At 41.6% G+C, this 27,443-nt stretch overlaps 2 protein-coding genes across 8 annotated transcripts in view; both read right to left on the bottom strand.

Annotated features, from left to right (window-relative positions):
- Positions 1-531: 531 nt before the first annotated feature.
- Positions 532-27,443, bottom strand: part of LOC306822722 (V-set domain-containing T-cell activation inhibitor 1-like) — a 67,368-nt gene continuing 40,456 nt past the window's right edge. Inside the window, exons 1-5 of one of the 7 annotated variants that reach the window (XR_013778925.1) lie at positions 8,836-9,066; positions 2,556-2,652; positions 1,794-2,217; positions 1,203-1,553; positions 532-720 (exon numbers count right to left, since the gene is read on the bottom strand). The gene's annotated coding sequence lies outside the window, so the exon portion shown is untranslated. Of the gene's footprint in view, positions 721-1,202; positions 1,554-1,793; positions 2,218-2,555; positions 2,653-2,769; positions 3,441-3,584; positions 3,629-8,835 lie in introns of those variants that run through there. The other 6 variants (XR_013778926.1, XR_013778927.1, XR_013778928.1 and 3 more) reach the window with 6 other exon arrangements.
- LOC306822704 (protein NLRC3-like) overlaps positions 19,236-27,443 on the bottom strand; it is an 11,385-nt gene continuing 3,177 nt past the window's right edge. Inside the window, exons 5-9 of the mRNA XM_079341879.1 lie at positions 26,419-27,443; positions 24,060-24,233; positions 21,917-22,090; positions 21,192-21,365; positions 19,236-20,417 (exon numbers count right to left, since the gene is read on the bottom strand). The exon at positions 26,419-27,443 is cut by the window's right edge and continues 869 nt beyond it. Coding sequence (XP_079198005.1) covers positions 20,399-20,417; positions 21,192-21,365; positions 21,917-22,090; positions 24,060-24,233; positions 26,419-27,443 — 1,566 coding nt within the window. The 3' untranslated portion in view covers positions 19,236-20,398. The remainder of the gene's footprint in view (positions 20,418-21,191; positions 21,366-21,916; positions 22,091-24,059; positions 24,234-26,418) is intronic.

Here is a 27,443-nt window from a genome sequence, read left to right as displayed (position 1 = left end):
ATTATAGATGCTTATTTTCACACAGTAGAGGGTTATTTATGCATCTTTCTTGCTCTACATTGTTTAGACATACAAAAAATAATTTCAGCATTAAAAAACAATCATTCACATGAACTGCTTCTAAACAAATAGAATCAACACAAATAATAACATTAATGCATATATTTATTTACATTTGAAAGAGCCAACAACAATAACAGTAGTATATCTATCTGGCCCAACTGAAAGGGAAATATAAACAATGTTAGGATGAGCTAAAACTAAACACCTCTTACACATCAGCATTTTATGAGGCTTTAATGAAAGAGGTGTTTAAGAATTCTCTTGCTGGCGACTCTTTGCCAGGCAGCTGATACACAGCTGTTTGTAAAAAGTCCCACATAGGGGCACATTGCTTCAGATAAAGGACCTCAAAGATGGAAGAACAGCAACATGTTGGGGGGGTCTGTGGAAACAAAGTCCCCTGTAATAGACTTTATAGTGTGCAGTGGATCAGAGAGAGGAGAGATAAAGAGAGAGTCATGTCATGATCTCTCCCCACACGCCGGTCCTGGATCAGAACATTTTAAAAGCAGAGTTCTGTTGTCTTGCACGGAGTCACTGTGTGCGTTCAGTGCGCTCGTCCACAGCGTCCTATCAGTGCTCAGTGTGCGTGCAGTGCGATGGCTCTGGTCTGGTCTTCAGGGCCTCCCTCAGGAACTCACGAATGTTTGTTCCAACCTGTGAAGAAGAAATAAAACATGTAAACTTCAAACAGAACAGTAATTACTGATAGATATTAAAAATTCTATGCTGGATCAATATATCAGTCATAGATCAGATATCACAGAACAGCCTGAACTCTTTCAAACATGCCCCTAACACGAGCCTTTAACTCATCATTCATGTGTTTTAGTTTCAGGAGAATCGTGCCACCATGGCGCCAGATGAATTACAACTTTACAGATGGTTCTGACCCGACTGAAGCCCTCACAGCAGATACTTTGTGTGAATGTAAAAACTTTCACATTTACAAAACACATTTATGAACCCGAATGCAAAAAAACATGGACTTGTAATTTCTATTCTTGCCTCAGAATATCATTGAAGTTTAGGACTGTGGTCTGTTCACTTACTTGCATATAGACAAAAGACATTTCTTTAAAACACAAAGTGAATTTAGGACGTTGACGTAGCAGATTAAAAAAAGAAAATGTGGGTACCTGCGGTGTTTTCACTGAATTCAGTGAGAAGATTCAGGGCACTTCTTTCCTTACTGGCCAGCTGGAGAATCTTCTTACTGAACTGTGGTGAACAGGTTTCTGTAAGCCTTGAACAGGTTTCTTGTAGGAGCAGGAGGAAATCTTGAGCTGTTTGCAGAAGAGACAAAATAACAGACGTTGGTATATTGAATGTGTTGGAGAGGCCGGTCAAGAGAAGCCCAGATTTGTGTCTGTTAAACTGATGTGCACTTACTGCTGGCCAGGTGCAGCCTGAGTCCAACACGCTGCTCCAGCTGTTGTTTCCATGTTACAGTCGGGCCAGTATGATGTGACTCCACACGTGGTAGTATGCTTTAAAGAGGACATTAATAAACACACACACACAGAGAGGGGAAGCATTAACAGCTAATGAAAAGAAAAGAAATGAACTTCATTTATTTTCCATTAATTAAACTCCTCTACTTCATCCTGACACAAACCTCAAACAGCAGAAACATTTAGCCCCAGTTATTTCTTACTGTTACTTGTACATGCAATGTGCTCTACAATCTTAGACACACAACTACAAAACACAAACAAAGACACGCTCACCTTCAAACTTTGGTGTCAACAGGTCCAAGTGCCACGCCGCCAGTGTCTCACCAACAAAATCATCCGTTAAATATCTGTAGAAAAACAGAAACAATCGTAAATCTGACTGTTCTGACGCTCTAAGAAATACATTTCTGTTATTTCCATCTCAGTGACAGAGCTGCTATGACTCCCTCAACCTGTTCAAATCTACTTTAAAAGATTGTGTGTAGTCAAACCTTACACTGTATGAAGTTAGCCTTTAAATGCTTAGACGTCATGATCAATACAAGCCTTTCACTGAAAGCCTATTCTTAAATCAAGTGTCATATTTAAACAGAATAGCTTCAGCTCCCTTGACCTGTCCAGATGTTCAGCTAGTCTGAGGTCAGTCCCTGATCAGAGGGGAGTCACCTCACACCATGTTGAACAGTGTTGCTGGCTGCTGACATAGACACACAGTCACAGGCAGATTATCATGAAACCATCCTCAGCTCACTCTGTATGTTGACTCTTCACAACATATTCACACACACAGGTGACTATAAACAAACACAAACTCACAACACTGATGTACACTGTAACACAGGACCACCTACAACTACGCATGCGTGATGCTAATCGAATAAGCCGGCTAAACTGTTAGCCTAACTCGTGCTAATACGTTTCTCTTTAAACTTCACAGAAAATGACGTTTTTCAACACAAACAACTTGTGGAAGGACTAAACACTTTAATCTAACAGCCAGGGCAAAAAACACGCCACTTTTATTCTATTTCTTACCTGAAAAAGGCTCATTGAGTGAAGGAGAGGAGACACGATCAATCTGTATATTGAGTGGTGTCATCATTACTGCCGTTACGCCCCCTGCTGGTGTCTCCTGATAAATACATCAACACATTAGAAGAACTTTCACCTAAAACACATAAAAACACAACTTAACACGTCTGTAACTGACTGTAAATAAGAGACTATAATATGTGAAGTCATTTCTCACATCTCTTTTAATCATAAAGCTGCCACCTGCTGTTATCACTACAGGCTAACATTAGCGTCTTCAGCAGCCTGGGATGACTCGACACTTTACAACAACTATCCATTTAAACTGCTCGCAACCGGAACAAAGCTCAAAGTGAACATGTAAATCCACGCCATCACTATAACGTTAATATTTGTGTGATGTCCTTGGGACATGGACTAATGTTAACGTCAGTAAAAAGTCCCCCGTCTGATGAATGACAGCGTTTAACGTTAGGGCGTTAGGGCGATATGAACCAAAGTCAATGTTAAGGTGCATTAAAAGGATATTCAGCCTTATGTGACAAGATGATGTAGAGTAACGTCAACGTTGAAAAGTGATTCACTTAACCAACATTAATGTTAGTAGGATATGAGCAGCCATCTAACATTATGATGGGTCATATTGGAAAACAGAAAATAAAAGACTGAAAGTCTAAATTAATGTTAACCAACGAGCTAACAAACTAAATGATGCTAGGTTACCGTTATATTTACTATAACTCAAAGTAAGTTAACTAGCTGAAAAACGTCATGTTACGCCAGTCAACAAGTAAAAAGTAATGACTTTGCCATAATTGTTTTGTTATAATTAATAGTACTCGTGTATTGATCTTGTTTAGTGTGAAAATGATGTTTAAAAAATGTATTTTAGGTACTTATCGAAGTCAAACGTTAAAACACAGCCGACTGTTTGTCAGTCGCGAGGAGAGAAGTGGGCGGGGCTTCTGACCCAGCGCGGGGTTGTGACAAGGCCAGCTTAGCCGTTGGATCACTTCAGCCTCTCTCAATCACCAAATATTGGGTCAATATTCCCGCCGTGGCCAAAATCAACCCAGTGAAATGAGCCAGCAGCTCAGCACCCAGCAACTGGGTCATGTAAATGAGCCAGCATTATTTAGGGAGGATATTAAACAAGAATTAGATGACTCAGAGTTCATAGTTCAACATTCCTGGAGCATTTAGCTCCGCCTACTCCTGACCCTGTGGAGTTGTTGGAGGAGACAAAGAGGAAGTGTGTGTGTGCAGGGTGAATAGTGGGAGTAATAATGAAAGTAAAGGCCAGTCTGCTCTTCTGTTCAGGGTTTCCTGTTCACATGAATCTGTCTCAGTGGATCTGTTGGCTTCCTTTAAAGCCTGTTTCTGCAGCATGCTGTCACATGGAGATCAGAGAGTGCTGCACACGTTCATCTCCTCACCCAGCAGGAACCAGCACAGCTCATTCAGAGAGAGGAGGGAGGAGATAAGGAGGCAGATAAAGTGTGTCACTGTCTGATGTGGATTAATGATTGTCAGTCTGAACAGCTGCTTCCTTAGAAACAGATCAAATAGAATGACAGGTGAGTTTATGAGCTGCACACCTCCATTTAAAGTCACATCAACTTTATAACATGCAATCAATAGTACAAAGTATCGGCTCGCCTGCCTCGACTCACATCTAAAGTTGATTGAAGCCAAGCCAAGCACAGGTTTATTCTGAACAACATGGATCCACTCATTTATTCATTTCAAATCATTTCAATCTCATTCAAATTCAAATCAAAAAACTTTATTGACCTCGGGGGGAATTCACAGACACATGGAGCAGAAAGACAGAGCAATAAAAAATTAAATAAAAACACAGATTCATGGGGACGACTTCAAATGACATTTTTACATAAGCTGTACATACAGGGGCGGCTGTGGCTCAGTGGTAGTCAGTCGTCTCTTTACAGGGAGGTTGGGGGTTCGATCCCTGTGTCTTCACTCACCCCAACCTTCAACAGCCCTGCCAGAATGGCATCCAAAATGCCCTGGCTATGAGCGTGGTCCAGGGCAGTTAACTGGATGAGCTTGTTCACTGGTTTGCCATTCTCGAGGTCGGTGCAATAGATTAGCTCCTGGTCTTTCACAGATCGGTCAACTGAAGAGTCAGACATGATTGAAAAGAACTTGGCTGATCGCAACTTTTCTTGAAGGTCCTCGATGAAGCACAAACCAATGGCTTGGATAAACATGCGGCATGCCTGGTCATTGCTATAAGTGGTGCCGAGATCTAGACCGTTTGTTTGATGCAGATTCACCAGCTTCAGAAACATGGTGAAGGCGGCTTCTTCTTTGGCAACAAAGTCGGCAATGTTGAAGAGTTTTATCATCTTTTCTTTATTGCTACATCCAGTCTGTCTAAAGCTGACACTAGTGCTCCTCTTTCTGGGTTTAGTCAAACTTTTAGGGCATCTTCAGCTGACTTGTGTAAAGTTGTGTCTGCATGCTCTTTGATGCTCCTGATTCTGACCTTCTCTCCTGTCACCCCGTGGAACAGGCGGTTCCCCGTGGCCTGAGCTGGACACCTCCTGCATGTTTTGCACTACATTAGTTGTGCAGTTTCATCATATTCAATAAATGAAACGCTCTTTTTCCAGTCAGGGAGAAATGTTCTTTTTCGTTTGGCTTCATAGCCAGAGCTGCTTTGTTTCTGAGGAGAAGTGGAAAATACATATTTGGTCAAAACGTTGCATACGTGGAAAGATTTGACAACAATCTTTATTATTCACATATATGAACTTAGAAAATACAAATTCACACTAAAAGATGAGGATTCATTTTAAAGTAATCCATTTTAACTGCTTTAAGTTTTATTTTGTAATAGACCCTTACATTTTCTGATATAATATGGATACAGGTCAATTTGATCATTGACATGCACGGAGGTAGAGAGAGAGAGAGAGAGAGAGAGAGAGAGAGAGAGAGAGAGAGAGAGAGAGAGAGACCTGCTCACATGTTGTCATAAACACTTTGAGTTTCTTGATTCAAAGTCATCTTAAGGTATTTTAGGGCCGGGCATTAAAACATGATCAAATGTGCCCAAACCAACAGATGTGAACTTTTCCTTCAGCGCTGCTGCGTCACCTTCTTTTACTAACAGACCTCAACTCAGTAAAAGGGTTTTCATTCTGAGCCTTGTAGTCTGTTCTTCTGCGTGTCCTTACAATGATAATCTAAAACTGTCACTGACTTTTTATGCGCCATGAATCTGTGCGAGCTCCGTGGACAGAGTCATTTGAGGACGCGTCATAGCGCTGCTCTGTGGCTAAACCACAGGACCTCTGTATGATCGGCCCCATCATATAGAGGCCTGTGCAACTGAGCAAATAAGACAAAACAAATACCTCTCCTTCAATCTCTTGAAAATCTACATTCTGTATAACCTCTCTCTTTTTGTTCAGTGGCAGCCTGATTGCTTATTACAGCAATACAAGAGCAGCTCGTGCGCTCTTTTCTCCCTGCTGAGAAATAGTTCAAAGTGCCCGTTTATTTTACATCTCGTCACATTTTACGTTTAAGACCCCCAAATAACACAAATAACTAAAAGAGACCACAACAATGTAACATTGAAATGGACTTAATAACATTATGCTTGATCTAATACAACTTTAATCACAGCCTCTGGCTGGCTTAAGTTCGTGTTACTTATCGAGGTTATGATCAGTTTCTTACTCTAACGTAACTTGAATGAATGACATTAAAAAAACTAAAGAAATGTGTCCTTAGCTCAGAGTCGGGGTTTGTAACATTAGACAATGATGCGGCAGCTGAAGTGCCCTCTCCAGGCTCCATCGTAACCTTTAACCAACGTAACATACTTGTGCTGGTCCTGTCAGCAAGCCGTTTTTTAATGAGGGGATATATGGACCGACACGTGGCGGGAAAACGTCAGAATGTTTATATATATATATATGTTTATATTGGGTCTCGCGCACAGAAACCAAAATATACATATTGTAGCGCGAGGAGATGCGCTGACTTGTAGTCAGCTGGTGGTGTAGTATCTCATTTACTTAGCGGAGGGTTTGACAAATGCCCGTCCCGACAGTGTCCCGGGGGAGATTTCAGTTCGTCCCAAACACGTTTTTTATCGTCCTCGGGACGACGGGACGCCGTTAGTCTCGAGCCCTGCAAAGAGGGCAAAAAAAAAAACGACCAATCAGAGGGGAAGGAGAAACCAGGAAGTGACCTGAGGCAGATGAAGAGGAGAAGTGAGATATAAATGGGGAATAGCGCCATCTGCTGGTGCACAAACAACAATACGGGTTGTTCCCTCCACCTCCCTTTAGCAACAGTGCAATGCTGCCATCTGGTGGTGAAAAGGTGGAATGACATTAAGAGGGTTTCTCTGGATTTTTCACATATTTGGAGTTCAAGATCAAGCAATAAAAAAAATTACAATTATTGATCTTTTAATGAACAGATGACTTTGTTCATGTTTTGTTTTATTTCCCTTTATTTATCGACAGTATGATCTGAAAACGTTTTTCAAATGACTGAAGCAGTTTTTTTAAAGCCTGATCAGGAGGACTCCCAGAGGATCCAAAAACCCTCCACAACAACTCCACCGTCACGCTCCATACTCTTCTTCTAAACTGCACGAGGCTTTAACATGTTTGTTTTTAATGTGTGATTTAACAGTGAGGTCTTTGACTGTGTGAAGCTGTCGGATAAAGCTGGATCTGTAAAGTGTGATCTGATGTTATTTCATTCAAACCATCTTTTGTGTGTCAGTGATTGTCCTGACTGTCGACCTAATCTGTGCTAAGACTTGTGTATATAGGACTCTAATAAAGAGATGAACACAACACATGCAGAAAGTGATAAATACAGAAAAGGATGAGGAATTTGTTTGTAGAGAAAGTTCAGTCAGGAAGACTATATTTGGCATGTTTTATTGTTTGTTCTCATTCTTTCCTGTATGACAGCAGCTGTTGAAGCCATGACTTTGATTTATGTTCCTTCAATGATTTCGGTCTATAACCATCAGGACTGACTCTGGAACCTCTGAGGAGAATCTAGAGTTCATTTCCTGACACATGAAGCACATGGTCTGTGTTGGATCAGCAGCAGCTGAAGATCAGAGAAGATGTGATGAAGCCTGGATTACATTCATGAAGTCATCCTGCATTAAAGCTGCAGAGAGGAAACGTCACAGCTCCAAGGATGTGGAATGAACATGCTCCTCAGCTCGCTCCAAAGTCCAGGCGCTTTCTTTTTTTTCTCTGTGTGTGTCTTTAATCTAAAATCCAACAGCATTACCTTCAAATGCAATGGCTTCCTTGAGGTGAACCTCTGAAGTCTGGCTGGTTTGAACTTGTCTTTGGGACAGAGGGAGCAGTGGACCTGACTGCAGCATGTCGTGCAGCGTTCCACTGCAGGCTTTCCACCTCACTGAATGATCCAATGATGCATCTAAAGAGGATATAAAATGCATTCTGTTACATGAACTTCAATTCAAATGAATGTATACAGCCTGCAGACGTAGATTGTCTTTCCTTACAGGTAAAATGGACACTTGCAGCAGGTAGTGTACATGAGGCCTTACCAATGTAGAAGAAGAAATAATGACTATGACACTACGGGTTCAAGTCCGGCATTCAAAAACATAGTGAAGTGAAAGTGGCTGAAAGAAGACACTTGAGTCATTTAGTATGTTATGTTAGAAAGAGCATTGACTAGTATCAACAATAAAAGTAGTGATGGTGCAGAAGCCTGCTGTTTCTCTGTCATTTCACTTCCTATTCCTTTTGTTTATATGCTTTAGTACACAACAGAGGTGGACAAATACACATTTCAATGGTGCCATAAAGTCCTGACACCTTGTGATCCCACTTGTGCACTTCAACAGGTGATATCATGAATGAGCTGGTCGACCTCTGGGAAAACATCATGGTGTGCTGCTGCATCGTGTCGGTAGCTTGGCTGTCTCACATATCACGTTTGTGAGTTCAGAAAGAAACGTTTGCAACAACAGAGTTTACAACAATGTTTTATAACGCTGCAAACACATACATGCCAACAGTGACTTTACCTTATGCACTAAAAAGTTACTAATCACTGACAACTTCAAGTGTTGATACTAACCGCTTTGCTGAAAGTGAACGTTGATTTAAAAGGACAACCCAAACCGACATCATGTCACATCCGGTAATCTGCATCATTAATGACTCCTGTATTGATGAAGAACACAAGAAAGCATGGATTTACTTTCTGTCGAGAAGCAACATCAGTAACTCACCGCTGCATATGTCGACTCGCTGCTCTTCGTCCAATCAAAAAGCAGGTGAAAACGTCCTTTCAAGTTGTCCCTTCCTCGTGGTATTTTGCGCTTCATATCAGTTAACACAGCTCTGAGGGAGAAACTGTGCAGACATGTGGCTCTTTGTTACATAACACAATCCAGCTGTGTTTCAGAGCAGGCTGTGTGCGGCCAGGAGAAATACAGACCAATAAACAATCAGCTGTTTAAACACAGCCGGGATTTTTAATGCTGCTGTCTTACGGGACCAATCAACAGACTGCAGTGTTTAGCTCCACCTTTCACCCCGGCTGTAGTGTCGATGGACACGCCTCTCTCTCTCTCTCTCTCTCTCTCTCTCTCTCTCTCTCTCTCTCTCTCTCTCTCTCTCTCTCTCTCTCTCTCTCTCTCTCTCTCTCTCTCTCTCTCTTTACTGTACCCTTTATAACAAGTTTAATTCTTTAAAAAAAAAGATTTGATTGAATCTTTTTTAAACCAATCAAGGAATCGATGTGGAGTGATGGATCGTTGAACTCCGAGGTCTCCTCATTACAGAAAAGGCGGCACTTTTCATCTGATTTAAAGCCAGATACTGCTTCCTGACAGTGACTCCGCCCACTGAGACATCTCCTGCACACCCTCTGTAAAGTAGTGCTCTCAGTGGTTCAATTCAGCTTTGTATAACTTTATGTCTTTCAAGCAGCAGGAACTGAGCCATCGACTGGAGGAGTTGGATATCAGCATGTTAAACATTCAAACTTCTCCCTGTGAAGACGGAAGAAGAAGAAGAAGAAGAAGAAGAGAAACCTCAGTCCTCACAGCTTCATGAAAACCAAACTGAAGAGAGCAGAGACACACAGCATATAAAAACAGAAGCTGATGGAGAGGACTGTGGAGGAGCAGAACCAGACAGAGACTTTAATCCAGACAGACATTTACAGCCACAAACTTTTCACTTGCCAATAATTCAGCTGTTCAGTGTGTAAAATAAGTTGTTCTTCTCGAGCAGCTGTTGTGGTACACATGAGGACCCACACGAGAGAAACCCTTCAACTATTCAATTTGTGGTAAAACATTTGCACGAAATGGAGATCTGAAGTCCCACATGGCAGTTCACACAAGAGAGAAACCATTTAGTTGTCCAGTTTTTTAGTAAAAGATTTGCATGAAATGAGGATCCGAAGTCCCACATGGCAGATCACATGGGAGAGAAACCATTTAGTTGTTCAGGTTGTGGTCAAACATTTGCTCTAAAAGGACAGCTGAGGGGGCACTTGGCAGTTCACACAGGAGAGAAACCATTTAGTTGTCCAGTTTGTAGTAAAATATTTGCACAAAAATAGAGATCTGAAGTCCAATATGGCAGATCACATGGGAGAGAAACCATTTAGTTGTTCTGATTGTGGTAAAACATCTGCACTAAAAGGACAGCTGAGGGGACACTTGGCAGTTCACACAGGAGAGAAACCATTTAGTTGTTCAGTTTGTGGTAAAAGATTTCCCTGGAATAGAACTCTGATGCTCCACTTGGTAGTTCACACGGGAGAAAAACCATTTAGTTGTTCAGTTTGTGGTAAAACATCTGCGCTAAAAGGACAGCTGAGAGAACACTTGGCTGTTCACACAGGAGAGAAACCATTTAGTTGTCCAGTTTGTAGTAGAATATTTGCACAAAATGGAGATCTGAAGTCCAACATGGCAGTTCACACAGGAGAGAAACCATTTAGTTGTCAAGTGTGTCGTAAAAGATTTGCATGACATGAAGATCCGAAGTCCCACATGGCAGTTCACACAGGAGCGAAAACATTTAGTTGTTCAGTTTGTGGTAAAACATCTGCACTAAAAAGACAGCTGAGGCTCCACTTGGTTGTTCACACGGGAGCAAAACCATTTTGTTGTTCAGTTTGTAGTAAAAGATTTGCATGACATGAAGATCCGAAGTCCCACATGGCAGTTCACACAGGAGCGAAAACAGTTAGTTGTTCAGTTTGTGGTAAAACATCTGCACTTAAAAGAAACCTGAGGGGACACTTGGCCGTTCACACAGGATAGAAACCATTTAGTTGTTCAGGTTGTGGTAAAAGATTTCCCTGGAATGGAACTCTGAGGCTCCACTTGGTAGTTCACATGGAAGAAAAACCATTTAGTTGTTCAGTTTGTGGTAAAACATCTGCACTAAAAAGACAGCTGAGGGGACACTTGGCGGTTCACACAGGAGAGTAACCATGTTGTTGTTCAGTTTGTGGTAAAACATTTACACTAAAAGGACAGCTGAGAGGACACTTGGCAGTTCACATAGGAGAAAAACCATTTAGTTGTCCAGTTTGTAGTAAAATATTTGCACAAAATGGAGATCTGAAGTCCAACATGGCAGTTCACAATGGAGAGAAACCATTTAGTTGTCAAGTGTGTAGTAAAAGATTTGCATGAAATGAAGATTCAAAGACCTACATGGCAGTTCACATAGGAGGGAAACCATTTAGTTGTTCAGTTTGTGGTAAAACATCTGCACTAGGGGTCGCCGGTGGCGCAGCTGCAGTGCGCGCGACCCCATGTATTGAGGCTTAGTCCTCGCGCGCGGGCGGCCCGGGTTCGCGTCCGGCCTGTGGCCATTTCCCGCATGTCTCTCCCCACTCTCTCTACCCCTTTCCGACTCTATCCACTGTCCTCCCTCTGTAATAAAGGCATAAAAACGCCAAAAATAAATCTTTAAAAAAAAACATCTGCACTAAAAGGACAGCTGAGGGGACACTTGGCAGTTCACACAGGAGAGAAACCATTTAGTTGTTCAGTTTGTGGTAAAAAATTTCCCTGGAATGGAACTCTGAGGCTCCACTTGGTAGTTCACACGGGAGAAAAACCATTTTGTTGTTCAGTTTGTAGTAAAAGATTTGCATGACATGAAGATCCGAAGTCCCACATGGCAGTTCACACAGGAGAGAAACCATTTAGTTGTCCAGTTTGTAGTAAAATGTTTGCACAAAATGGAGATCTGAAGTACACCATGGCAGTTCACACAGGAGAGAAACCATTTAGTTGTCAAGTGGGTAGTAAAAGATTTGCATGAAATGAAGATTCAAAGTCCTACATGGCAGTTCACATAGGAGGGAAAGCATTTAGTTGTTCAGTTTGTGGTAAAACATCTGCACTAAAAGGACAGCTGAGGGGACACTTGGTGGTTCACACAGGAGAGAAACCATGTTGTTGTTCAGTTAGTAGTAAAACATTTACACAAAATCAAACTGAGGCTCCACTTGGTAGTTCAGTTTTCAAGTTGTTTTCAAACTGTTTGTTTTGCTTTCTTCATAAAAAAACACTGTTCTAACATACAATAGACATTCTTGATTGCAATATTTTTTTGATTGTATTTTGTAAATTGGCAAGTTGTTCATGATATTTACTGACCCACTTACAGAGTGCTTTATGAAACATTTCAACTGTGAAAGAAATCCAACGAGAGCAGAGGTTCTGATACCCACAAGCATCCAATAAGGATTGAAGTGTTCTCTGTGCAGTACAGGATTTGCTAAATCAATTGGAGATCTGAGGCGACCTTTGGCTGTACAGAGAAGAGAGAGACCAGTTCGATGTTCAGTTTGTGGCCAAAGATTTGCACGAGCTGAGACTGACACACTGAGCTTCTGTCTCTCTCTATGTACGTCATTTTCTGCCCGTCTCTGAATTTACATCCTCATCATACCATGTATCTTTCAAAGTTCAAAGGTCGAGCATGTCATGTTGGCACATTATAAACAATCCAAACAATCACTAGAGATGCTACTCTGCATTAGAAGTTACGCTACACATGTTTCACATCATCAACACGTCCTCTCTTCTCCTGTCACTCAAACATCTCTGCTTCCTGTGACATCACTGCGCTCCTTATAGGTGTGTGTGTGTGTGTGTGTGTGTGTGTGTGTGTGTGTGTGTTTCTCACAGAGACAGATCTGGTGCTTGTGTTTTTTCTTTAGACTCTGGCCGTTGTCGTCTTTTAAAGGGATACTTCACCCATATGCATTAAGCCTTGTATCATTAGAAACATGGTTGTATTTTGTAGTAGTTTTTAATGGTTGTGCATCCAGCCTCATTTTGCACTGAGACAGGAAAGCTTCTTATCTCTTTGTCTTAAAAGGAGCCTCCAATGACACAAAAAAATCCTCATTTTGCATCATCGGAGGCTGATTTGGTGAGCAGGTGTGAAAAGGCATTGCTAGTTCCTTTAGCAATTTATATCTTTTCATCCAGTTTACTTTGAACAAGCAAAGTGGAACACATTTAAAGGCCCGTCACATAACGACTTACCAGAGCCGGCCCAAACCCACTTGGTGCCCGAGGTGAGATTTGAGCTGCTGCCCCTTGAAGCCTGTTGCTACCAACTCCACCTCCAATCACAATATTCATGCACTTCTAAAAGACTGGCACACAGCTTGACCTTCTACAGCTCAGCTTTATTTCAAGCTGATATTCAATGGTACGGTCAGTGTCACTGTCACACTCGTCTGACTCCTCCCCCACAAAGAGCGGGTAGCGAGCAGCGGTGTTGTGATGCATCAGCTCGAGCAGGGAGTATGAAAATAAAATCTGTTTTCTTTGCTTCTATTACTGAACGAAAGCGTGAAAATGAGGTTCAATCAAACAACAGGAAGTAAGAGCCCAACTAGCAGGGAACATTCCCACAAGAACATCTGGAATATGTTTAAAGGACATGTTGAAGATGGCCATCATTCAACATCATGTCCCTATAATGTGAACTGTTAAAGGAAGATTAGGTCACATTTGACACAGCAGAGATCCAGGATATGCTCTGAACATATCTGGGAGTCATGACTGTCTACAAGGAGTGACAGGCGAGTTGTCTGTGACGCTGCCTGAGTCGTATCTACGTCATGTTCACGTGGACGCGCTGGCTCCTCCCCTTCCTGTTTAAGTGAGGGAGGAGAGAAAAGAAGAAGAACAGACTGTACTCACTGATTATCTGAAGCTCATAGAAGCCTTTTGAGATCATTTCCTGCTAGCACAACAATGCAGCCCAGAATACTAAACATGAGAGTGACCTTATTATTTGATATCAATGAAAGTCATTAGTATCACTACATTCTTATCAGTAGTAACAAGAGCTCCATGTTAAGGAAGGAAATCAAGTCTCTGTCCATGTTGCTATGAGGAGCTCTACCTAAAATAAAGAGTGAAGGATCCAAGATTAGCTTGATGTCCACAATGGGACTTCTTTCTTTTTGTACGTGTGTCGTTTATGTGACGGTGGATTTTAATGGCGTGGCTCTGCCGTGGTGAAAATGGACTACTAAGAAACGTTCCCCGGTGCCTTCTTAGCGGTGAAATAATCCGGTCCTACCAAGAGGTTGGAATTGAAATAAAAGGAAAAGAGGCTAGCAGGCTACGAGTAACAACAGTGAATGGTTGTCACATTGAGAACGGTTGCTCTGGCTCACCTTCCTGTCCACTCCAACATCAACATGAATCCACAATAAGTATGATAGTACGACCAATGATGACTTGTTCCTGTTCAGATTCTTCATGTCTAGCCTCGATCCCTGAGCTGAAGGAGCAGCAGAAACAGCTGTGCTGCAGGTGACACAGGTGAATCCACTCCCTCCTATCAGGCCTCTCAGAAGAGGAGGAGAGCTCATTGTTCACTTTGCTCTCCAAATCACACCTGTTTCCTCTTTCTTTGCCCAGCGCGTCCACAAGTGACTCACTGTTGAAGTTCATGAGTTCAGTGATTCACTTTGTTTGTGACGCTCAGGCAGACTTGATTTATTGTTGATGAAAACATCAGCCTGTGTTTAAGGATACATGTGTGCCTGTTTGGATGATTGAACTTTATTCACAAGGATCTTGTGAAGCAGGCAGATGATGAATTGTTCCACTTTATTTCTCCTGAACAGGAACACCACTTGACAAATGAAGGCTGTGGAATCATCATCTCTCTGCCTTCATTCACATGCCTCACCTCACCTTTGGATGTCTATGAGCTTCAGCCGTCATCATTTAGGTTCAAACACTTCCATGGATGTAGATTTTGAGGCATACCCATGTACGACTGCACAAAGCATTCTGAGGTCAATGAAACGTGTTGAAGAAAACATCATCTGCCTCCCTTTTCACTCATCCTTACTTCTTCAACGGTCGGATGGAAACGGACTCGCTGGAAACGTTGCGGCAGCAAGGCATTGTGGGCCGGCATTATGTCGTCTTCTTTGTTAAAAGATGGTCGAATGTTTCCTGTGCTAAGAGGAGCTTATAAAAGAAGCATTGATCCACCTTTTCTGAGCTGTTAGAGAATTCAAACGGCTCTAATCATGGCCGCCACTGAAACGCTCCCGGCTCATTTCACTCAGTTAGGAAGCGTCCTGAAAAGACAATTCAAACGCACCCTGAGCAACATCCATCGACTTTCATTCTTGACTTCAGGTTATTGTAAATGATTTTTACCCAATCTATAAATGTTGTGTTCAAGCCAAAGTGTAAAAAACTCCAGTTGGCCCGGTCGAATGCTTCTTGGATGTCTAGACTGAGTAACATGGTATTGTGTCTGTTGGTCTTAGTAGCAGATGTTATCAGATTGAATGTTGGCCTGACATTGTGAGCACCTTGTCTAGCAGGAATAAACCCTGTTTGGTCCACTTGAATTCTTTTCTTTATATTCTTCTTCATCCTCTGTGCTCACATGTTTGTTCCTATCTTTAAATCATTACAGAGGAAGCTAACAGGCCGTGAGTTGGCTCCTTCCCCTCCTTATATGTCAGACTGAAATGATGGCTTCTGACCGTGTTGTTGGAGGCTAACCTGATGATAGAGCCAAATGAAAGACTTTCAACAATACTGCTGTGACTTCAGTCATCAGACATTTATTCAGTTCCTCCAGGAACCCGTCTGTGCCGGGGGATTTATTATTTAGAGCGTCTCATGTTTCTGGACATGAAATTGGCCGTGTCATGTCAGTGGCTTCTTCCTTTGATAAAGTTGGTAGTTGTAGTTTTTGAAGGGAAATATGTGATTTGCCTTGTTATCAGTCTGATTCATGGTATAGATTCTCATCGTGCTGAGAATGCTTCTGCTGTATCAGACGGTTTGAACACAAGTTGCCCGGAGGTGGGGTGAATTATTTTGGAAACTCTTCTATTTGATTGGGTTGAAATTCAAACAGGTGACTGGCTCTATGAGCCATCCCATAATATCTTTTGGCCCCTTCAGCTTTATATGTCAGTAAATCTTCAAGGTCATGTCTAGTTTGTTTCAGTTGAAGTAGTTTAGAGTTGTCTAATCTTCTCTCATGGTTCAACTCTAGTTCTCTTATTTTACAGTCCAACCACATTTGCTTTTCCAGTCTGGCTTTGTTTAGTCCAGATGTTAGTTCTGCTACTTCCCCCCCTCCCATCAAACTGAAGGCCATCCTTGGCCATTCTCATTGATCTTGGAGTGTTCTTTTAGATGTTGTTTGACTTCTTTTGACAGCTTCTCATTAGATACAAGAGACGTGTTCAATCTGCAGTATTTCAAAGGTTCACAGTTATTGTAATGGCTGCATCATCACTTATGGTTTTGCTCTCTATGTTTTTACTCTCTGTTTTTAGAACAAATCTGTTTCTCTGTCTAGAACCTTGAAACACCTGAGTGAGGCACACGAGCTGGATTTGTCCCCCCTCACTCACACCTTTATCTCCTGATCAGAACCGATGCAACACGGACCGCTCGACACGGTCAGAAGTTCACACTGGTTACACTCGAGATCTGACTCCCCCCTGACCTGGCAGCTGCCCAGAGACTTGTGCATGCACCATTATAAGTTATACCAATGAAAATTAAGGTATGGATTATATGTGAATAAAAGAAAAACAAGTTGAACATTATGGTTATATGATATATGGTAAAAGAAACAGAGCCAGATAAAGCAACAATAAATTCAAGCATTGCTTACTTCTTTCCCATCTTTAAACAACACAAATAAAATACTTGAGAGTGAACATCCTGAAAGTTTTGACTCATTTATATGAACTCCACTTTATTGAAGACACAAATACAGGAGGATGTCAGGAGATGGAATTCCAATATGAAGCTTGGAGTGAAGGATGGAGTCTGTGAGAATGAACATCTTGTCCAGAATCTTCTGTTTGTTTCAGACTCTTCCAATAGAAAGAAGAGAGAAACAGTTCAATGAGTGGGATAGACTAATATCACGGTACATATGGCGAGGGAAAAGACCAGGAGAAGAGTTCAAACTCTTCAACTGCAGAAGAAGAAGGGCGCTCTAACACATTATGATATATCTGCACAGTGGAGAACCCTGGTTTGCTGGTGCAGATATGATTATCAAGCCAGATGGAAAACTATTGAAGAGAAGTTGTCAGAGAGCGTCCCAATCCAGGCATGTTTAGGGGATCAAAGATTGGTTGAAAAGCTCCTGGATAAAGGTAATAGCTGGATGAATTGATCCCTGAAAACATGGTTCAGTATTATCAGCAGGACTGGCCTGTCTGATGAAATAAAGATACTGAGGTGGTGCTGGCATGACCCCGACTTCACCCCCAACAAACTGGATGTTCCTTACAAGTGATGGACCAAACAAGGCCTCTCCTCTTACTCTTCTTTTTTTAACCAGTGTTGTGAAATGTTTAATGTTAAATGATTATTAACACACCTCGTCAGAAAAACAGGGCACCACCTGGCTGACCAGGAACAACTGTATTAATTATGGGAATTAATAAAGTTATTTATTATGAATTTTTGAAAGTTATTAATTATGAATTAAATCAACCTCATATCTGAATTATGAATTCTGGATCAATCGACTACCTGAAATCACACGAACAAGCTTCTGAGTTTTATGTGCAGAATTTAATGAAAGAAAAGGTGAACAATAACAGAATAATAACATGAATAAAATGCGTTATGAATGTGGAACCAAAATACAGTGACTGATATATTTGATGAAGGTGAACACCAGAAATGATAAATGTTATTATGACGACTTGAGTATGGTATTGTGGTTTAACGTCTGTCTGATAAACATGTTAATTTAGTTGGGGACAAAAAGTGGAGTGAACGGAGGAAAAACTTGAGATTAAAGGATAAACTGAACTGTGAGAAGTAAAAAGGACACGATGTGACACGACCCTCTGCAGGTTTGACCAGCTGTTGAATGCGTCTTACTTTGTTGTAGAATCAACGAATCCGCCTTAGAGGGACCGAAGAATTCTGCGGTCCAGAACTGCTTTGACAATTCAGGTCAGAGTCGGTTCTACTGTGCAATTGGGTCGCGTCCTGAGTGTCCAACGGCCTCCCGGAGAGCTCTGAGATTTATCCAAAAGTATTTCTGTTGATGAACGATCGTTAACTTCCTGCTCACTGAAATGGCCAATTCAGTTAGTTCAGATAACGAGATCGTTTAAGAGTCAATGGTGGGAAAAGGAATAATTCCAAAAATGTCCAAAAAATAATGAAAAACGATCGGATCAACTTTCTACTGATGAATAAAAGAATGATCTTATTTAAAACGTATCGCACTACACCATACTCAAAATGTAATCAAACTCTTACACTGAAGTAACAATGCATTGTGATAACCTTTTAATAAAAACCAAACATGAATCATTATTGAATTCCAGCTTTATGTGGAACGCCAGCTTTACTCTGATAGCTTCAGTCAAAAACGACACATGACATCAAACACAGATGGATTTTTAGAAAATGGAAAAAGAAAAAGTAATATCTAGATATATAATTTCAGATTATAATCTAATTATTGAGAATAACTAACCATGTGAGGTACTTAAAGTACCTTCTACGTTTCAACCTCTGGGGGGCAGTAGTGCTCCATGCAAGTTTTAAACAAGAGCAGGGACCATTTGATGACAGTTTGATTTTTTTACATCTTCGCGGTACATTGTCGTATCTGACTCCTGGTTGGATGAAAATGTTAGTCTCAATGTCCTAAAACGGTTTCTGATTAGAAGATGCGTATTGAAATTCTTGGAAGGTGTTTTTCCTGCGTCTTCGACCCCCTTGGAGATCAGTTTGGCGTCAGAGTCATAAACATTGGAATGTCTGTAGGGGGTGTAGAGTCAGAGGGAGAGGGGGAGAGAGAGGCCCTCTGATCAATCTGATTAGATAGATATATTCTACAACACCAGCAAACATTTCCAAACACTGAAAAGACTCTTTGCTTCAAGATTTCTTCAAATACGCCACCATTTAAACAGTTTGATGACAGAGACTGAAAAAGTCTTTGACAATAATCTCATACAAGTTTTCATAGCTGCCTATAGAGGGGACTCTGGGATTCAAATCATTTGCAGGTTGTATAGAGGGCTACAAGAGGAACACAGAGAACATACCACCTACATCAAACACAAACGGGAAAAGGAAACTCACTTCCACATCTGTGAAGAAGCTTTTGGGAAAATACTGTGAGTTTGAGTGGAAGATCACAAGCTCCATGTCATGGACAACATTGGGTTGGAAGAGTCTGATTAGATACTTTATTAAAGCTGTTCAGAAATCTCATGACACAGACTCTATCTCACTTCTCTTCAGTGCTATCTCCTGGCTCCTGGGCCCAACCCCACATAGTTCTAGACCGGCCGTGTTAAGGAAGGTCCCAAAGCTCTTATACTGAAAGAAGGAGAGAGGAGGGAGATCTGAGGAGAGAGCTGACTTTACCCAAGTCTTTTTACTGACAGACAATATCTCTGTGCATCTCTGCTGGGAGGGACTAAGACACAAGTGGAGGACACTTGGATGCAATGAAGGGAACTGAGATGTACCCATAGACTCTTCTAGCTGCTGGAGGAATTGTGGCTCACAGGGAGCAAATCACTACCACCTGTTCTGTCCTAAAAAACACAGCTTCTGCTTTGAGATCCACAGAGAACCAACAGATGTCTTTAAAGTCAGATGTTACCCAGGAATGGGAACAAGTCTTCCTTGCTAACCTGCATTCATCCACTAAACCAAATACTCATTTGGAAGCCTGAGCATTGCTGGCAGAAAGGCCATAACAAAGAAATGTTCCTCCACCAGTGGAAGACTGCTACCATGTAGTTCATGGAATCTATTCCATGACACAGATCACTTGTTCTCTGAAGCTTCACAAAAACTCATTTGAGGATCTCTGGATAAAATGAAAATCCTACATCTCCCCTAAACTCCCATCTTTTCTTTCAACTGCTTTTCCTTTAGTTATGAACCCCTGTATACTTTGTTTGGTTGTTTTTCTTTTCAGTGGGAGATCACCTCATCTCTTACATCGGATTTATTTTGTTCTGTGTTAAAGCACAAAAACATAAAAGGAGGAATCACTCTATTGTTTAAGCACAAATGACTGTACTGCACAAATGTCTCTGAATATGTTTGATTACAAATACAATTGAAAAAAAGAAATATGACTGAAAGGAAGTGTGAGCTGATTCCTCTGTCAGTCCCTGATGGATGAAGCTCTCCTCAGCTTGCAGAGCTTCTCCACACACAAGATGGTGGAGGTTCCTCCTCTGTGGATCATCAGCTGCTCCTCTCTGCTCCACCAGAGTCCTGATCACTCACATTATCACAGAGATGGTCTCCAGCTAATGAGAGAAGAAGAGAGATGACAGAAATCATTTTCATCAGCTGGGAGTCATCAGATTCCCCCACAGCGCTGTAACTAAGCTCCGCCCCCACTCCACCTTTGGACTTTAACACTGAACGGTTTCATGTTGGTGTCTGAGTGTGAGTTTACACTGAGTTATGAGAGCTTCACGTCCACACACACTCAGACACACACAGCGTTGTTCTGTCCTACCAGCTCTGACAGCCGACTGTTCTCCTCTCCACTTTAAAGAGTCAGAGCAACACATTCAGTTCAGAGAAGAAACAGGACTTATTATAGTCAGGTCAAAGGTCAACTAACCATGGGAGGAAAATAGAAGAAGCCGTAGTTTGGACATGAATCCTCTCTGATGTTTCTTTGTTTCTGTCAGTTGTCCTTCCTGCATTTGTTCCTGCAGCTGTGTAACTTTAGTCTTTGAGCCTGTTTGTCTTCAACTTCTTCATATTATTCATATCGTTTGTTCACAGTCTGTGAGATATTGTGATAGGTTATATGAAGATAGCTCCGCCCCTTTTATGAAACTCTGGGTTTACTTCTCAGGTTGATAAGCAGCTTCATGTAACTGTTCAGCACCATCTCTTCTGTCAGGGTTAGTGAAGCCAGATCACAGAAAACAAACCCTGAGTATGTTGAACTCTCTTTGTAGTAGAGAACCAAGAAAAGGATTTCTCCAACAAACAAACAACAAGAATGTAAATATATGTATGAGCTGATATGTGGAGGCTTTACTAAAGAACACTGAGAGACTGACCTCAGAGTCTCCAGTCCATAGTTTGGATTCTCCTGAAGATCACTCAGCAGCTTCACGTCTGAATCCTGCAGCTCGTTCCTGCTCAGGTCCAGCTTTCTGAGATGGGAGGGGTTGGACTTCAGAGCTGAGACCAGAGAAGAACAGCTGATCTCTGAATAACTGCAGCCCCTCAATCTGAATAAAGAATAAAAGAAGAATAAAAATCATGTGTAATCCAGTCACATGTGTTCAGGTTGTGATGAGTATCTCAACATCACTTTGTCCCGATGAATCAAGTTTTCTCTAAATGATTAGAGGATCATTTCTGATTGTGTATTCACTAAATCTAAATCCTCCAAATGTCAGCTCAACATTCATCCATCTGTTCATGTGCACAGATGAAGAACAGGCTGCTGATCTCAGTCAGCTCTGTGATCTTACTACATTTATCAAATCACACATTATTCAATCACAAGTCTTCATGATTTCACTTCTTAACAGAACCAGAGGAAACCAGAGGCTTCATATGCACCTTGTTCAACTTTACTTCACAGAGTCACAAAAACATTTTCACATCAAATCTCTAAATTATTCAGAAACTTCAAGAATAAGAAATCTCCTAAATCATTAAATATCCAGAGATTTAAATTCAGACAAATACCGAAAATATTTAAATCCTGAAATGTGAAACAATGGAGGATGTGGATTGAAATGATTCAAATGAATGACACAGTCAGTGATCTGACCTCAGAGTCTCCAGTCTGCAGTTTGGACTCTGCAGATAATCACACAGCAGCTTCACTCCTGAATCCTGCAGCTTGTTCTCACTCAGCTCCAGCTCTCTGAGATGGGAGGGGTTGGACTTCAGAGCTGAGGCCAGAGAAGAACAGCTGATCTCTGACAACCTGCAGTTCCTCAATCTGAATAAAGAATAAAAGAAGTAAATGTAGATGACAGTGAGCTTTATACGTGAATGTGTGATGTTGTCCACATGAACACACTGATGTGATCATCATCTGTTCATTCACACATTGAAGGACTTCATAGTGATTCATTCATGTTTTTGTACTTCCTGATCATTCTTAGATTGAAACGTACAATATGTTGAATTTTATTAGAATCTTTACATTTAAATATCTGAATTCATTTCAAATGGACTAAACCCATGTTATATATCTTTTTACTGTTGATTACTTACATCACATCAAATATTTCCAACAGTGATCAGAGTCAGAGAAATATTAGAGATGTAACTGGACATGTCTTGTCTTGGCAGCAGATTAAGGCTGGGAGATATATCCAGTATTTAAGATAGATGGATATATATTCAAACATGATATAAGACAATATCTTTAATATGGATATAGTTCATGTTGCATTAAAATATGGTTCTACACGTCTTCTGTAGAGCTGACAGTTCAGCTATTTCTCATCTCACTGAGTCTCCCTCTTCACCCTTCTCTCTCTCTCTCTCTCTCTCTCTCTCTCTCAAAGCACTGTGTTTATTGAGGACAGCCAGAATAGTAGTTATTTAGCTGACTCTTACTCCCAGCATGCTCTGCAACAGCTAACACATAGGTGTGAAGTTTAGGGTGAATAAAAGCAGTCGTCTCCCATTCTTCTCTCTCTTCAAATGCTTCCAGCATCCAGAGACACAAGTCCACTCCTGCTTCACAGCACGCTGCTATTTCTTTCAATGTTTTGGCGTGCAGGCAACCCGAGGCCTCAAGGAATGACAGTGTTCTGAATCCCCAGCTTGCATCATCCATTGAACGCATCTCGACGGAGATTCTCGGAGAGCGTCTTATTCACAGAGCGAATTAAAAACGGTATTTAGAGAGTGTAAAGATCACGTCTGGTTCCATCCTGCAATGAACAGGACAACCACGGAGATCGCCTCGCTCGACAGAGAACACACCGATCCTGCTCATCCTCTGGGAACCGCCGCCATCACATCTCATCTGCACGGAAACAGACTGGAGATCTGATTTCATGGTGGGACCTTTCCCCTCCTCAACCGCAGACAAACACTTTACAAGTGAGGCTGAATCAGGTCTGAGCAGTGAGCTTTAGAGAGTGTGTTTAATAACTGAGTCATTCATGTGAAGTTGTGAAGATAATATTTGCTTCTTATCTGACCACTGCGTCTCTGGTTTGACTAGTTTAAAAGCTCTTTGTCCGCAGCGTCCCGTGTGTGTTTCTCTGTGAACTCTAGCGTTATATCCGGGTAATATCTTCATGTTCAGGAAGACCAGTGTAAACACTGACTAACACAAATTCAGCCTCTGGCTTCTAGTGTTCAACTTCATTATTCACAAGTTGTGCACGAGTTTCAGACCGTGATCCAGCCTCTTCAGAACACACACACACACACACACACACACACTAGTAAGTAAGCGTTGTTGAAGACATTTATCTATTCACTCCCATTTGTTATTATTTCAATAAACTTGTCATGGTTGTTATTATGAGTGGGCATGGCTACCTGGCATCGGGGGTAAGCGATGTCATGAGAAGGTGTGGCCGGGGGCCTTTAATTGGGGACAGGTGTAAGATTTGGGGGAAAAGAGTGGAAGGGCAAACAAATTTTCAACCACGCCACACCACACCACACCACTCCATACCACACAAAGAAACGCTGTACTTAAATCCATTACAACGAATAAACAAACCCAACGACACCATTTTGAGTCAACAAAGGTTTGTAGGATATACCATCAACCTGAACACTTTGTGTTCTGCTGCACAAGTAGTTGCTAAACCACATGACAGCTTTGGTTTGTTTGTCTGGGACATGATGTTTCCCAATTCTCAAGAATGGGTGAAATTCAAACACAGTCAACACAGTTTCTATTATATTCATATCTATATTACAGTCAGTGATCTGACCTCAGAGTCTCCAGTCTGCAGTTTGGACTCTGCAGTCCCTCACACAGCAGCTTCACTCCTGAATCCTGCAGCTTGTTGATGCTCAGGTCCAGCTCTCTGAGATGGGAGGGGTTGGACTTCAGAGCTGAGGCCACGACGTCACAGTGAGTCTCTGAGAGTCCACAGTTAGAAAGTCTGTAGTGACATATAAAATAGAAAATTAATAGTCATAAAAGAAGCGTTGATATTCACGTCTCACATCTGATGATTGAAGTTTGACAGGTCCTGTTTGGTCTTAACTTTACACATCAGTGGAATCTCTCACTGAGTCTCCTCACTGCTTTTCAAACCTGCACATTCTTCATCTTTCAATCATTTACTAAATGTTACAGATGTGTAACCCTGCTGCTAAAACAGCTTAAAAAGAGTTATTAAAAGTGTCATAAACAACATCATTATTGGTTTAGTTCATCAGTTCATGTTGTATTTATTTGATGTAACACACTCGAGCTGTGATTACTAAGTCAGTGAGTTTATTGTTGCAGTTTTGTACGACTAAAATCAACAGTAGATTTGCAGTGCAGATTGATGTGCAGCAAAGTAAAAGTCTGTGATGCAGGACGAGAGTTTCTTTTTTTATGAAGCCAGAGTGAGTAAGAGATGGTCACCATGTTGTCACCATGTTAACTGTAGAAGTTGATAAACAGCAGAACTAAGTGATAAAGATGGACAGAGGATAATTCATCAGTTAGGAGTGAGAAGAGTTCCTGTAGAAGTCATGAAACTGAGTGAAGTGTGTGTCATCTTAAAAAGCTGCACTTCACATGTCTCAGTCAGCCAGCTGCTCACTTCATTGTGCTCCTTTTTCTGCCTGTTAGCAAACAAGTTATGGCTTTGCAAAGTCATTCAAACCAGTTCATGTGATTTAGTGATCCTGTAACTAATATAGGTAAACATCATTCATGCTCATGATTTCATTTAGAGGTCAAAATCCTGATTTGACTCAAACAAAGCTGCTCCTCCTTAAACTATGTGTGTGTGTGTGTGTGTGTGTGTGTGTGTGTGTGTGTGTGTGTGTGTGTGTGTGTGTGTCTGTGTGTGTGTGTGTGTGTGTGTGGTGTATGGTTACTGTGCTCACGACCTCGCTCCTCCAGAACCTAGAAAGACGTGCATTTATCCAGGAGGGTTACACATGGAAACACATGGAGTTTGATTTAGGATGAGCTCATGTCTATAGTGATCTAAGGTGGGATCTATTCAGAGGACTCTCTCTGCAGTAGAAAACCATTTGAAAGTCATTGAACAGTAACTCTGGAGGAGGACCATCTCATTCTCCAGCCGTCTGACTCACTTCTATAAAGGTGAAAATACAGAGACTGCTGCAGAATGATCCAGAAATCAAACAAGTCAGCAAAGAATCAAATGTAGTGAGGTGAAGGATCTCCTGTAAGAACACTTTATCTGTGATCTACCTGCTGACATGTTCAGAGATGATGCTCAGGATTGATTAGTAATGCCTGCAGAGGCTGGAAGGGGGCGCTCACAGCATCTGATATTTCTCTTTTCAGGGATTAACACTATCACACATCTCAGTCACTTCTTTGGGAATTCTCTCCTGAATGTGTTTGTAGTGTATTTTACATTTATCCGGTTTTTTTTGTCCTTGTAGTGTAGTTTACATGCAATACAATGTGACATGAACAGTTATGTGAATTGTAAGTGTGCTGTTAAAATGTGAACTTATGTTAAAGTAATTAGTGGTCTCAAGAAGAGTTTGGGTTAACACCAAAGAGCATGAAGTGGTTTATTAGGGGTCGTTTCCTTAAGACTGAGTAGGATAACATTTGGGTCTGAACAGGAGTAAACAGGTGTTGATCCCGAGAAAGAGATAATAAAAGTCAACCCTGCATGGAATTGTAAATCTTAAGGCCATAAGTTCAGAGTAAGTTTAAGGAGGTTAACAGTTGTTGTCCTGAGTCCAAATAAGGACTTGGATGGTTTTCTGTTTTCTTTGACCAAATGCTGTATAAATACTAGAGTCTTTCTTTGTTCGAGAGGGTTCACATTTGGCTGGTGACTCTCCCAGGTACCATGGCTAACCTGGACTGATGCTGTTTCTTGTTTTTCTAAATAAATTTCTTATATTACAAGCACGTCAGTGTCAGCGGATATTTCTTCATTATCTACACATCATCGTCAAAGAAGTAACTACAAGACCATGTCAGTGAACTATGAGGGAAAAAACTAACACTAAATCATCTTTAATTAATCTTAACTGAAGTCAAATGTTCAATAAATGGTGATATTGGTTTGAGGTCATATCACCCAGCACTATTAGTACATGACACTGTTTTATAATGCTCATCACATCTGGACTTACTTTGCCTTCCTGCAGTTCCTCACAGCTGGAATCAGTCTCTGTCGTCCCTGGTATGATGTGTTGTACTCCTCCAGGTCCAACTCATCCAGAACCTCCTCGGACATCTGCATCATGTAGGCCAGAGCAGAGCAGTGGATCACAGAGAGTTTCTCCTCTGATCTGTTCTCTGACTTCAGGAACTCTTGGATCTCCTGATGGACTGAGAGGTCCTTCATCTCCGTCAGACAGTGGAAGATGTTGATGCTTCTGTCAGGAGAGATATAATCACTGTTCATCTTCTTCAGGTTGTTGATGACTCTCTGGATCATTTCTGGACTGTTGTCTGTCTGACCCAGCAGGCCTCCTAAGAGTCTCTGGTTTGACTCCAGAGAAAGACCATGAAGGAAGCGAACAAACAGGTCCAGGTGACCGTTCTTACTTTGAAGGGATTTCTTCATTGCTTCCTTTAGGAGAACATCAAGAGTTGAATCTACATGTGTTTCTCCCAGAAAAGTCCTCAGTACTGTTCTCTTCCTGTTGGTGAAACAGTGGAACATGTAGACTGCAGCCAGAAACTCCTGAACGCTCAGATGAACAAAGCAGTAGACTGTTTTCTGGAAGATCACACACTCTGTTTTGAAGATCTCTGTACAAACTCCTGAGTACACCGAGGCCTCTGTGACATCCAGACCACACCGCTCCAGGTCTTCTTGGTAGAACATGATGTTTCCGTCCTCCAGATGTTCAAACGCCAGCCTCCCCAGCTTCAGAAGAACTTTTCTGTCGGCCTCTGTCAGCTCATGTGGACTCATCTGATGTCCCTCACCATACTTGCTCTTCTTCCTCTTTGTCTGAACCAGCAGGAAGTGTGAGTACATGTCAGTCAGGGTCTTGGGCAGCTCTCCTCTCTGCTCTGTGCTCATCATGTGCTCCAGAACTGTGGCACTGATCCAGCAGAAGACCGGGATCAGACACATGATGTGGAGGCTCCTGGAGGTCTGGATGTGTGAGATGATTCTGCTGGACAGATCTTCATCACCGATCCT

This window comes from Symphodus melops (genome assembly GCF_947650265.1).
Source record: "Symphodus melops genome assembly, chromosome: 4".
NCBI lineage: Eukaryota > Metazoa > Chordata > Actinopteri > Labriformes > Labridae > Symphodus > Symphodus melops.
This window is presented reverse-complemented; position numbering and strand designations above follow the sequence as displayed.